Raw genomic sequence first — 14,272 nt, forward strand, 5'->3', positions numbered from 1 at the left:
CGACGTCTATTTCTTATACTGACTGATAAGCAGTCACTATAAAATGATGGGCTCTTAAATCCATGGGAATTGTACTTAATGAGAATGACTCTGATTCTCATTATATTGATTTCAGTGGGAAAACTTTCACTTATTTTTAATGGGAACAAGACCGACCCTTGCTGGGGATTTGGAGTCAATCCAGAAAAGATTATAAGTATAGGAAAGGGAGGTGCAGCTGCACATTAGCCCAGGCTCTAGTTGTCAGACTTTGCTGCATGCTAACATCCCTGCCTGAGCGCATGGCAGGAGCTGGGTGCCTGAGGCTGGCATATACAGGGAAAGCATTTGAGCACAAATGGGCTTGACGACCCTGCTTCAGAGTTTGGATCCCAGGTAAGGATTATTAAGCTCTGCCCATGTAGAGTCCAGAGCCCCAATTTCTTCCTAAGAACAGGCTGCTATCAACAGTTTTCTTAAGATCTGGGTAAGATGAACTGCTTTCAATTGCAGGGGCTACAGATCCCCTTTCTTGCCATAGCTAAGTAGTTAGAGCAATTAATTATGAAATGGAAAACCCAAGTTCAGTGCCTCACTCAAGCATGTCCTGTTTCTTGGGCGACAGGCCAAAATATACAATGAAATTTCTCATATCTTCTACTGATTATTTGTAACTATGAAGTGAACAGTACAAGATTAATGAGGGAGGGGTGGCAAAAGAAAATACAAATCATTGTAAGCCTGTCTTTATTAATGCTGTTTTTCTGTTCCCCAGTATTTTAAAATAAAACCTATCTTGTAGTTACGAAGACAAGTTTAAAAGGACAAAACAACATGTTCTTAAAAATTGTCATTTCCCAGAATTTATGATAATGACAGAAATACAAAATTGCAAGATAAAAAGTGAACCTTAATAGTACTTGTATTTCTCCCATTCTCCTGTTAGTTCTTAGATATATTTCAAAGCAAGTCACTGCTCTGGAGCGCTCTGACACTTTGGAAGAGTTCCAGGAGCCAGTCATAGGTCTTCAATGCCACTTAGTTGCCATGGGATAACCCCCTGGTCTCCATCTGCCACTCCAAAGGCAGAGCATCTCCTGTGTTAGATCTGCCAGTCCTGCACAGATGTCACAGTTACATCAGGGTGTCTAAAATGGCTTGCTGGAGGCCAGCATGATAAGGCAGGTAGGATGAAAACCCACATTTAGACAACTAAATCCCACCCTCTACTGCTGCCAGTGCATTTAAACATGTTCAAAGCTTGATCAGGAATCATAGCTATGGCCATGTGGAAAGTAATATTTGTGCTGCATCTCCTCAGAAGTTCTTGAGCCTCTCCAAGAAAAAGAGTATGTACAGTGTGGTGCTGTGCAGAAATGCCAGCTCAGGTCCCCAGACCAGTGTGACTGTACTAGTGTGCCTCTGTGGTTCAAAGCCAGTTAGCCGAGCTTCTTCAAGCCACGTGTGTCCGGATGGATTTCATGGTGCTTCCCTCAAATCTTCCTTCACACAACCTGTGATTTAGCCTCAAATGTGGCTACTTAAAATGCCTTTAAAGCTATTATAAATAGTTGTGTTCAACAAATTGCAAATACATTTTTCCCCTTACCTTACCAAAACAGCAATTACTGTTTTGAAGGGCATTCCAGTGCATTATTTCCATCAAAGGCATTTGATGCTATGATTACCAATTCCTTTCTACCCTGAGAAAAACAAATTTTATGATATTTAAAGAGAACATGAAAATTGTACATGATTTAATGAAGCTTCAGCTTTAACTGAAATACCAGATAAGCTTTGAACATCTTGGTTTGGATGCCAGTCTGAATTACCTTTCTCCTACCCTGGGTCTATCCTTCATTTCTTTGAAAATCAGTCTTCGTTTTATGGATTTAATTCTCCAACTTGTATTACTACGCTTACCTACAACATGTGTCTTTTCAAGAGAGAAGTGAACAAAGACTTTTAACACTGAGTAGCTGGGACTGATAGGAACATAAACTATTTGTAAGATAAGATTTTTTTTTGTTTGTTTTTCCCAGTTGACATTAACTTGTCAATGTAGCTGTGCTAGCATTTGTTTAGGTAGCAATCCACATTTGTTAATACATTTACAGCCATACCCAGTTTTCACTGTACTGGTAGGTCTCAAGAGTTCTACATTTCTGCAATGAGATGTGTGAAGAGATATTTGCTGCCTTACTATAAGCACTCCCAATAATTGGATCAAAAGAAGCCTAAATACTTGCCTACAGTTTGATTAGAAGACCTTCAAAGAAAGAAGTGGCCTGAATTTTTTCTCATCATCCTGAGACTCTATCTTTGTTGGAGCCTCTAGAAATAAACTCAACAGTGGAGCACCCTGAACTCAGAGCTTCTGAGTAACTTAGTAGCTTCCTGCACACTGGTGCGTCTTCTGAATTTGATTTTTTTGAGACTCTATGGCATCATTTGAATCATTTACTAGGAATCAATAGTAAAGATTATCTATTTGGTTTCATATTCATTTGGATTATTTTTTTCTTGGAATAAAACTCAAGCAAAGTTCTTTCTCAGACATGTTAATCATTTTCAAGTAGGAAAACTCTGAGTAAAAGCCCTGAAGAAGTGTGACTAAATCAGCCTGCACAAAATCTTTACATAGCCTTTTCTAAGGAGACCAGGAGGAATTACATGCATTTTTGATAATGAAGTCCATCTTTTTGCGAAATGTATATGGTTTTGCATTTATTTCATACAGGTGATGTGCTATGAAGATATGGTACTTGGTTTGGTCACATCCAGTTGTAGCTCATAGAACCCATTCCTCATCTGAATGTCAGTCTGATGATCTTTTCAAGATCTGGGGTTGATGATGCTTGGTTTTCTCATTAATACCATAGTAAGACTGACTCAGACTGAAAAACTGTAAGTCAAGCACTAGGAAATCTGACAAAGATGGAACAGATGACTTATCATTGAGGGATTTTTTTTTTCTTTAATCACCTACAGTTAAAAATGAACACACAAAGGTACACCTGTGGTGCCAGTAAATGAGAGCTGTTGCAGTACAAATTATGAAGAATAGAGTGTTGCCAAAAATTCATGCAGAGAAATGAATCTCTTCCGGATGGGCATCGTTTTCCAAATGGGCTCTTGCATGCTGTTGTGGTTTGAATTATGAGTTTCATGCAGATACAATCTGCAGTTCAAGTGCACGGGCTGGTGAACAGTAGCTGCTTGTCTAGGAAAATGAAAACAAGTGATAGCCTAGCAAATGATTATTGTAAATTTAAATTAACAAAGAGGTTGTCTGCTTTGGTCTCTGGGTGAAGGACACATTGCTTTCAAAAATATCTCAGCGCGAGAAATAACTCCAGCAGAATTGTTTTTGACTTATAAGATCTGTGAATGTAACTTTGATAATTCAAGGAGTTAAATCTTGCTCATTGTTGATCTATCAGCAGCAAGGGAACTCTCTTAAACATTTCATTATTCACAGAACCTGTGAAGTGTTTCCTGGGTATAAGTCTTGGTTACTAGCTCCTGTGTAGGCTGATCAAACTGTTATAATGGTTAGCTAAGGCCAGATGGTATACTTCAGGATCTGATAAGATTAATTAGCCATTTGGGAGAAGGTGAGTTTGAAATTGATTTTGCACAAATTAGACCTTGCTGATTTTTTCCAGTCTTTACAGAAGAAAACACACTTCTTGCAATGCCCAAGTAAATAGTTTTCTGCACTATGGCCTCATGTCTTTCTCAGTGGGGATTTATCAATATGGTATGTATGACTTTCACAGCTACCAAGAGTACAGTCATCTCAACAGGAAAAGCAAAGCAATAGCATGGCCTCACCTGTATGCACTGCCCAAAGTTCCTCCTTCATGCTGCTATCACTGCTGATGGTGGTCACTGCTTTTCCTTGAGACCTGCAACACTGCAAACCATCCTCTGCTTCCCTGTGTATTGCTTCCCCCACTAGGTAATTTGCACTTTGCTTTTGTTTTGTTTTTCCTGTTTTTTTTTTTTTTTTTTTTTTTTTGTGCTGGAACCTTTTATTGGACAGCCTTTTAAAAATGATTAATGAAGCATTTTTGTACAGTTACACTTTCTAACTTTTTTTCTAACTTTGTTTTTCAGTACCGTACCATCTGAAGTTTTTTCCTTCATCTTCACAAAAAAAAGGGAAAGGAAGATGTGCCATCATTCTCACCTTACAGCTGAGGAAGCAATGCCAAGAGGGGCCGAGTCCCTGCTTTGTAGAACTACTGAGGTACCTAAAAGAGACTCTGACAATATGTAGCTGTATAAGTTTAAAACTGACCTACAGAGTTCTACCTAACCTCTGGCACCTGCAGAGGTTGAGGTGTTTGCTGGTCAAGTCTGCTCTTGGTATAACACTCCTTCAGTGGTTATACCTGCATTATAATTTTAGTGCAGATAAACAGGAGTGCATTTCTGAAGGTGATCTCCAATCACTGTGCTTCATGGAGCCATCTATCAGCACTCAAGGTAGACTCTTTTCAGATGAAACTACACTGGGAGATGTATTTCCAAAATGGATCAAATGCTCTTCAGCTGCTGAAGAACATTCAGTCCATGGACTGAGGCTAAATCTAGTATAAGGAAGAATGTGTATATACTATGGGCATCAGGTACTTCACACCACCTCTTTCGCTGTACAAATAAGCTCCTTTTGGATTGCTCTATTTGGTAATGTAGACACAGTCTGTAATGGTGATGGGTGCTGAGGTCTTTACAAGGCAGGTCTGACCTTATCTGAAGTCATCCCATGATACCCAGTTTGATATACACACACAGCACACTCTGACAGCAGTGTCGGTGGCACAAAAATGAAATATTGTGCTATAAAATCATTTTCAGAAATGTGTGATATTTTATCTAACAGTGAACCTATTGTTAAGATGATCCGGGAAATGCTGTCCATGGGCCTTGTGCCCTCTCAGTCACACAAATTTATATTTCCTATTTCCCAGACAAAAATCCCTTGTTGATTTTTATTACAGACAGAGCTGGAAAGTGGTAGCTGTGGTACTAATAGTTTCCAGCCTTTCTGTCAAAAATGCTCTACTATTCATGACAGCATGTTTGTACATTTGATTGTGACTAGGACAACCTCATTTCTGAGCCTTCATTCAGGAGCTGGACTTTTTTTTTTTCCTTTTTTTTTTGACCCCAATGGAAAAAATATGGAAATGCTTTAGGTGATCAGATGCCAGAGAAGCTCCCCTCAGACAGCAGTCCTCACCACCTCCCTGTTGAGTTGTGCTTGTTTTTTTTCTAGAGTGAGTTCTTAAATTCTTTGCTGCACAGAGATGTAGCTTCAGCTGGACAGAGGACGGAAAAATCCTCACCTCTTTTTCATGTCCACAGCTTCTGGCTGCTATACTTTCTTGGGGAGTAAAATAAGCAGGTTTCAAATGGTTCAGCTATGCTTTTCATCAGCTAAATCACACCCTGCTATGTGTATGTATATGTTTGTATAAAAAAACCTTGTGTGCAAAACCCACAGAACAGGTTCATCACCAATACTGTTCCTCATAACAGAATTCCTCTCAGAATCCCTGATGAGGTTATTAAATATTTTATCACTCCTTTTTTATTATTATTAATTATTTTTGAATGATATGAAGATGTGTTTTTAACCTTAGTCATCCTTAGAATTCTCAAAAAATATCAATCCGACTGCCACCTGATGAAGTTTGACTTTGGTTTTTGAAACTTCAAGCTATACCAAGCAAACATTATCTTTAGAAAATAGTTACCTTCATGATACTTGTCTCCTCTGCAGCCTAATGGTGTAATTATGATTGATTTAATTTTATTAAGTCACCAAAGATTCTATTTCCTTTCTGAATAGCTACAAAAATGCATAAGGTTTTAATGTGTTGGGACACAGTACAAGCAAATCAAATAGAAGAACAATTCCTGAGATTTATGAAGCTGTGGTACTACTTTAATTTTAATAAAATATAGCCAATGACAAAAAAAAAATTAAAAGTATATAACTAAAATTATATAAAATGTAATTGTGCACATTATATAAATATATAATTGCATTAAAAAATGATGGCTAAGCTAGCCATATAATCACATATCCTCTGAAATAACCTTCACTGGTAAAATGGAGATGGCATTCCAGACAGGAATATCTCTTTTCCACCAGCACAGTTAATTTTAAACTTTTTTTTCATAGTTTGATTCTCTCATCCTCTTTTCATAATTTATCATTGTCAGCCTATTCCTCTCCCCTTCCCCATTTTTATTTTTTTTTTGCATTTTTCTTATTTAGCCTGATTAGGTGGACGATATCTCACATTAGGGACTGAACTAATCTCACCTTAACCTCATTAGTTACAATGCAAATACCTACATGTGAGTTAGTTGGTATGGCTCCACTCTAGTCAATAGAGATCTAGTCCATGTCAGTCAATAGAGTCTAGAAAGCAACTTGTTGCTGCCTAAAATAGACCCTAAACTTTGACCAGGTAAATATTCCTTTATATTCCATTTTTTGCCAGACCTTTGTCAGCAATAACAGGAATTAAGACAGCTCAGAATTACCTGACAAAGTTAACCAAGAGGAACTCTATCCTAAACACCTATTTTTTTGGTCCATTACACTCATCAGCATCTATGTGCATATGTTAATCCTATCTATAACATGTTTTTTATTTTTGTTCTTACTGCTGCAAATTATCAGTTCTGCATTATCCCTACTTTTACAATGACTTTCTGGTCCAATGTTTTATGTGATTTTGTTTCACACCTTACTATAAACCACGTGACATGAAATTTATGTAAATTACTGTACTATAATGATAGTACAAGTCTTTATACCAGTAACCATATTTAAGTCTATGAATGTCTTCCAAGACACTAAAGTCTCAAATGCCTATATAAACACTCCATTACTGTATTGAGAAAATAGTTAGTGACTTCAGTTTGCTAAAATGCATATAGATTTTTGTAAATATTTGAACTCTGTTTCTGGCTTCCTTCTGGCATTTTGTATTGACCCTGTTTGGGAAATATTTATGTTTTGAAGGAACATGCAAGAACTTGGAAGCTCAACTTTGTCTTCTCTTACAGAGTGGTTGTTTTCTCTTCTTTTAGTACTTATGAGCCCCTGATCTATCCCTGATCTTGGCCACTCAGGCTTCTTCAGCTCTAGGGAAAAAAAAAAGAAAAAAAAAAGAAAAAAAAAAAAGGTTGAAAAATACAGGATGAGAATGACTGCCAGTAGTATTAGTCCATACACAAAAATAAGTTTCAAATTAGAACACTAGTATACATTGCACTGACCTCAGCTCACTAAATTGTGCAAACTATCCTCATATTCTTCTAGCTTTCTAGTCATTGTCAGAGGAAAATCTGAGATCTCAGTCTGCTTCCAGGAAACACCCCAAAAACTTTAGCCCGCCCTTTATAATTTAGATGGTATATATGCCTTATGGAGAAGACTATAGTTTTAAACATATTAATGTTAAGAGTTTAACTATCCTACTCGTTCCTTGTCAAGCAAGGAGTTAGCCAGCTGATGATCCCTGTGTTTTATAGGCATAGAGACTGGAGAAGCAAGTGAGTCAGAAAACCCGGTCATTCCACTGGACTAAACGAGAAAACCATGAAATCAGCTTACCTCACTGACAGGAAGAAATCATATTAGACAGCAGGTAATAGAGCAGTAACTTGTAGCCCAGATAGGGATTAGAGTTGTCCATACTAACAAGAGTCTGTTGTTTTCTTCTTATTGACTGTTTGTGCTAATTTTCCTAAAAAGAAATCCCCAGGAAAACCTGTGTTTGATAGGACGGTTGGTGTTAACAGTTAATGTTAGACCAGGTAAATCTATCATACAACTCACAATGCCTTTCTTCCTTAGATTCCTGCTTTTGTCTTCTCTGTGTTCCCTAACACAATGCACTTAACTTTTTAGCACCCTTTCTAGCCCTTATTCTCTGGAACCCCTCCAGTTTGTCCTTTTTTTTTTTTTTTTCCCCTTTTTTTTTTTTTCCCAGCAGTTTGGTGTTTAGTTAGAAAACAGTCAAGGTGCAATAGATGAAAAGACTGCTTCATTAATCCTCTGGGTACACATCTCCAAAATGACACTGGATTTTTTATCCAGTCATATTGCATTAAGGACATGGGTGTAAATCTCTGCCCACTACTGGCTTCCATTTTTCTGCATTAGAGTACTCGAATATCTCTTCTCACAAAGAGAATATTTATGATGAAGCTTACAGTTATACTGCTCACTGTATTTCAGAATTACATTTTAAATTGTGGGTGAATAAGAAGACATGAAGTAAAGAGGGGAAGTAATGTTATGCCATTATGCTTATAACCATGTAGGCATCTGCAATAAGTAACAATCACTTCATATTTGGTAAAGCTTTCATATTGGTCATAGAGCAGAAAACTGTTTGCTTGAACATGCAATTTTTATAAATGCAGCAGTCCTGAAAAACTACAAAAGAAAGAAAGAAAGAAAAAGAAAAAAAGAAGAGGTCTTAGATTCCCACTACAGAGATTATAGGGGGACAAAACAAAGTATCCAACTTCCCTAGGGTTCATCGCACCCATTTTTAGCTATCCAAAAATGTATGCATCCATTCTAAACCAGCTTTGGGTCCCTGTTGTAACCTTTAGAAAATAGAAGCACCCTTCTAAGATGTGGGGTAAATTGCCTTCTAGAAGTGTCTAGCTTCCCTTTCGCTGTAGAAATAGTCTGTTGTGCTGAGTCATCTTCCCTAATTCAAGCATATGATGGTTGATCTATGTCTGACTTGCTTGCTCTGTGATTCCTTTATGGTCACTGTAGAGAAGGAAGCCTCCTCCACATGGCAGTTCATCTCATCTTTACTGTCTGAAGTAGATTGGATGAACCCTTCCCTTCAGGTGTCTTTTTCTTTGAACTGATAAAGAAGAATTACTTATCAAGAACTAGCCAACTAGAGTTTAGACATTCCAAGTCTGGCCAGAATAATTTTGTTTGTTTGTTTGGGTTAGATCCCCTCAGATTGTTCTCCAGTGCTTACAACTTGAAGTGAAGGCATCCATGTTCAGAGGACCAAGAGACCTCTGTGCCTGCTGGTATGCGTGGCACAGCGCCTTGCAACTCCCAGAGCAAATCAGCTTCAGAAGCCAAGCCCACACTCTGCTGAGAAAGAAGCAGGATTAATCCTGGTGAGAAGACGGATTAGTTAAGCAGGACAGCAGCACACTACCTATAAGCACAAATACACTGCTTCCAGCATGTCCTAACTGGCACCGTGGTGCATGGCTGGCACACAAGCACTGAAGCAGCTTTGGTGCCTCTGTCTTGGAGCAACACTAGGGAAAGAGACTTCTGCTGTTGGAAGTGAGAAGTGCAGCTATTCAGGCTTTCACACTGTACTCATTGTTATGCTGTTTTAATAGCCCCTCAGGTAAATAATCCATCAGATGAACTCGCTGAGAATACCCTACAATTAAACTGTGCACTATATAAAAAACAATCTTCCAATTCTAAGATAAAGCACATCAAAGAGCTCTGAATTATTTTTCAAAGTTTTTCCTGTGGCAACTGAAGTTCTTTTAAGTACAGTTCATTCCTATCCTCTCTGTGGTCATCCCTCTCAGAAAGACCAGCTAAGACATCTTTTTCAAGAAGCTCTTTTCATTTTCAGTCTTTCGTGACTCAGTTCTATTATAATTCTCCTCCACCATATATTTTTCCCTTTGTCTTTTTTAAATAAATCTTTTTTTTTCTTTTTTTTTTTTTTATTTGACTGTATGACGTCCTTCCTTTTCCAAGCTTTCCCCATCTGATTAAAATCACACAGAGGCTGGATACAGCCAGTGGTTTTCTAATGTCATCTGAATCTTCCCTGCTCCTCCAGAAGAACCTCTGACCCTCCTGCAGAACGCTTTGTTTCATTGCATCTCTTTCATGGTCTCTCCCCTGCAAGGGTTTGCACTGACTTTCACCTTTGAGCATATTCTGAAGCTATAAGACCACTGTTGGCTTGAATCTTGTTTTCTTCTTCGTAAGGGGAACTTCATAAACTGAGCTCTGCAGTAAAAACAGATTCCTAGCCACTGCCCTACAGGTTTTGGCAAAGGTGGAGAATGGACTAAAATTGATGTCCCTCTCCCAGATCCACCTTTCAGCCTCATTAGTGGAAAGGAAACGTAGAGCTGCTGCCCTGGAGGTGGGAAGCTGTGCTACCTGTGACCACGGATGGAGGCAGTCAGGCCAAAGAAGTGAAAGTGCAACTTGGGAGCCTGATTGCCACGAGAAGACAAAAGCTGCCAGGAGAGGTATCCCCACTTCTCTGCACCACATGTCCCAGCCCTTTGCAGCTGCCTCAGCAGCCAGAAGGCAAAGTTGCTGCTTTTGAAATGTACTGGTGCCACTTCCCAGGACTTCTAAACAAAAGTTTTTTTCCAGAATATGTTGACTGTGAAAGCAGAATTAGGATTTTGTTTTCTTCCCTTTTTCAGACATTTATTCTGTATCTGTATGAGCACTTGTTTAAAAAAGCTCCTATTTATTATTCTGGGCAGACCAAAAAAACAGCACAAATAAAAGCAGTAACATCCATTCAAATACATTTTAAAAACTCTCAGAAGAAGGGAAAAAAAATCTCATCAGTTTTACAAACCCAAGCCAAGATGATAAGTTTTACAATAGACTTTAAAGCCCCATCTTTTGCAATAGACTTAAAGTCCGGGAAAACAAACAAACAAACAAAAAACAAAGAGCACTGAACTGACAATTTACCTTGCATATTTTGGAGCATGACAGAACACAGTTCTATTCAGTAAAAGATGTAAAACCCTACAAATACAGTGTATATAGAATAAAATCTATTCAAGCACTGATTTCCCACAGTGAAAACAAAAACACTTATATAATTAATATTGTCTCAATACCAAGTTTGAATATTTTGGGGATGTTTGTTACTCTCTATACTACTGAATTCAATCAGCTTTTAAGGCCGATCTCTTTGGGTCTCCTCATTTGCCTGATAAATTTATTACAGTATCATTTACTAGCAGCAGCCAAAAATACTGTAGTAAGCCTATTGTAAGTTTTTATAGCTACAATTATTCTACAACATTTTCATTTTGATAGTAAGAGTACCTGTAGTTCTTTACAATTAAAAGCTGCACTGGATGTATGTTTTCCCTTTAGAGCGCTATTGATTTCAGTGCATTAGTGGCAGATCCCTTATCATCTCCTGCCAGTTTGTCTTTTTTTCTGTCCTCAGGTTCTACTACACCTACCTGACGCTGTCTGTTCCAGTGCAACTTCCTGGAAGAGGTTGCATCTGCCAACAACAATGGCAAGGTTCATGAATGCAGTAAGATCTGATTTGAGAAACTCCTTGCATTTCAAGCATCTCTTTTGGGTGTTGGCAAAATCTTTGTCCCCTTGGAACTGCCTGCATGGACTTACTTATTCAGTAATGGTCTGGTTTTAGAAAATTAATTCCCAAGGAACATTTCATACACTATATATCATGACTGCAGACAAGTATCCGGCTGCTGATGAGAGAAAAGAAAGTCTATTTCTGTAAATCAACTCTCTGATCATTCTCATATAATCTGCGGACAAAGCCTCTTTCTGCTGTGCTCCAGCAAATGCTGTGACCCTAAATCCTTGCTTAGAGTTTACTCCATGATTTTATTCCTATCATTGCCTGGGTTACCTGTTTCTGCAAGGCAGCAGCAGTTAGAAGCTTCTTAAGACCAATTCTGTGCGATGACGTGTTGCTGTCTCTTCATTCCTCTCTCCAAGACCTATGGATAAAAGGCCAAGCTGATCTTAATTCTTGCTAATTGAGAGAGCTACCTATTTTGCTTAGATAATTGGCTACTGCTACTGTATCATGCTTATATTCTCACTTTTATCTGCTTTCCTTCCTTGTCTGAGATAACACTTGCCAGTAGAATTCATTAACTGTTTAGCTTGTCTTGAAATAAGAATTACTGACAGGTCCCCATGACCCTTGTGAGTGGCAGTCTTTATGAGTAAACTCTAAAGGTTCAAACCCTACAAATGCAAAGTACATTGCTTGATGAAATCATATTTTTAGCCTTTTACACTTCAAGAGTCAATCTCAACAGTAATTTATTTCTAGAGTTTTCTCTCTATGTAGCAACACTGTGGCAAGCTGAATAAACCCGTCTCCCATAAACCTTATAGCTGCTGTTCATTTATTCTCTTTCTAGAAGATGGAAGAAGTTGGAGGGAATATTACACAGGCACAACTCTGCCAGAGACTCAAAAATTAGTTACAAATACTTCCTACTTTTCCAGTAGTCATCTGTTCCATTTCTGGGTCCCTCAGACAGTGTCAGCCACCACAGCGTTCACAAGGGAACCATATGGCAACCCAAGAAAAAGGGAGGTAAATATGCATCTTCTGTGTATATATAAGCTCCTCATCTAGATATGCAGTCCAATAATCTGAAAATCCCTCTGAATCTTTTAACCAAAATGGCATTATACCGCTATCCTCTTTTTCTATTTTTCCAATTCTAAAGAGGAATTATTGTTCCTTGACTCAGGAGAAGATATTCTTCTCTGTCAGCAGTGATTGAACTTTAATTTGAAAAAAAAAATAATTAATTTTAGTGCTTTAAACTTAATATTTCTCTAGTTGTAGAGGACAGTGTAAGGGTCTATGGATCCTTTCAACTTGAACATATCGTGTATATTAGACCACTTTGTAGCACTGTCTTATTGTACATGAGAATTCAGTTCTGTTACTTTTAAAATAAGAGAACAGCATATTGTATGTAGCATCATGATTAATGAGGGAGGAAATGATCCTATTCAGCCAAGTGTGATTCTTTATATTTAAATATGCTTAAAATTACACATATACAAATTAGTTGCCAGTCTTCTTAGTCTCTTACAACCAAATTCCAGGAAAGAAAACTGATCCAGCTGACGAAATTTTGAGTGTAGTTTTTATTTTGAATGTAGGTGAAGAAGTCTTCTGGCACTGATTACATCCCATTGCTGCTGCTCAAGCCTTTGTTCATGGGATTGGAAAGAACATCAAGTGCACTTCATTTCTGGCTGATCCTGATACTTAAATGAGGTTCTGCTGCAGTTCCCTTGGCTGAACAAAATGAAGCAGAGATTTTTTTTTTTCAGCTAACTACTGTGCTATTCTGCCAAGAGGCCTGTACCATAATAAAAGAATGTTTCTAGTGTATCTCTAGGATACAATTTATGGATGAATTATTAGTTTGAAACTCAGCCTGCTTGACAATTATGTGTAAAGTGACTTTCTAGTTACCTGATTTGTAACTTCCAAGAGCATTTTCCAATTTGAAGTGGCAAAATAGTACAATATATAGTTGTGTATAGTAATAACTCATAAGCCCAACATCTACAAGGTTTTCCATGATTTCCAGATATTTCTTATGAAATATGGTAAAGGTTTCTGATGATAAAGACATTAGAGAGATTTGATGTAGATGATCCCTTTCCTGGTAAAGACTAAGCACTCTTTTACAGAAGGTTGTGGGGAAGAGGAAGAAAAAATGTTAAGGTTCAAGAAACACTAGAAAAATGCTGCTTACTAGCTCTACCGCTTTTCTTACTTATCCTGATATAACCAAAGTAGGAAAATACAGATGTGCAAAACAGCTGAATGTCAAATCTATAGTATAATACGGAGGTACGTTTTGTAATGTGGGTAGTATATTGCTTCTCTAGGATCCAGCAATGAAGTGAGAATAGATTGCTGTCAACAGCAGGACTAGTTCAGCCATGCATCCAGGGCTGGGGCACTAGCTAGACGTGATTAAAATGTGCACTAGGTACCTTTATTTTCCAGCAGGTCGTCTTTTTAGAAAAATTAATGTTACAATATGGATTAAAAACTGATACATATCCTAAGATTACCTAATTATTTGTTAGTGAGTAACAATCAATCCCAAATGCACTAAGAAGCAAGAGGCAAATGGTCGGGAAGAAGTGGTAGACAGAGCAATGGAAAGAAAGAGAAAAGGAGGTTTAATATGGACTGTAGAATCTGTTTCATAGATTTTCCTTCACTTGAGGTATGTATTCACAGGAGGCATTGTTGGATACACATTCTAGATTTAAAATTTCAAATTTCCACAAACATGTTGTTCATGTAGTGCACCAGAATACTTCCAAAGAAGCCTCAACCCAGACAAATCCAGAATTAAGACCTTGGTGGAGTGGGAAGGTGAAATACAGGAGCAGGCTTCTGCAACCAATTTTGTAAGAAGTCACAAAGCTCAGCTTGTGAGCCAG

General features: G+C 37.9%; 1 protein-coding gene across 6 annotated transcripts; it reads left to right on the plus strand.

Moving 5' to 3' along the window:
- The first annotated feature begins 688 nt into the window (after positions 1–688).
- LOC308188554 (uncharacterized protein) lies at positions 689–13,116 on the plus strand. 6 transcript variants are annotated; one of them, XR_013945570.1, is made up of 6 exons: positions 689–3,742; positions 3,836–3,943; positions 4,102–4,234; positions 7,543–7,658; positions 11,241–12,383; positions 12,965–13,116. XR_013945570.1 is itself a non-coding variant. In XM_080577755.1 (5 exons), the coding sequence occupies exons 1-5, from the start codon at positions 3,712–3,714 to the stop codon at positions 13,079–13,081; spliced, it is 540 nt and encodes a 179-aa protein (XP_080433881.1). In that variant the 5' UTR covers positions 689–3,711; the 3' UTR covers positions 13,082–13,116. The 6 variants fall into 6 exon arrangements, 1 of the variants encoding a protein (XP_080433881.1); XR_013945571.1 differs by having other exon boundaries at positions 689–3,596; positions 3,762–3,943; XR_013945569.1 differs by having other exon boundaries at positions 689–3,943.
- Positions 13,117–14,272: the final 1,156 nt, after the last annotated feature.

The sequence above is a fragment of the Anser brachyrhynchus genome (genome assembly GCF_964034855.1).
Source record: "Anser brachyrhynchus genome assembly, chromosome: 1".
NCBI lineage: Eukaryota > Metazoa > Chordata > Aves > Anseriformes > Anatidae > Anser > Anser brachyrhynchus.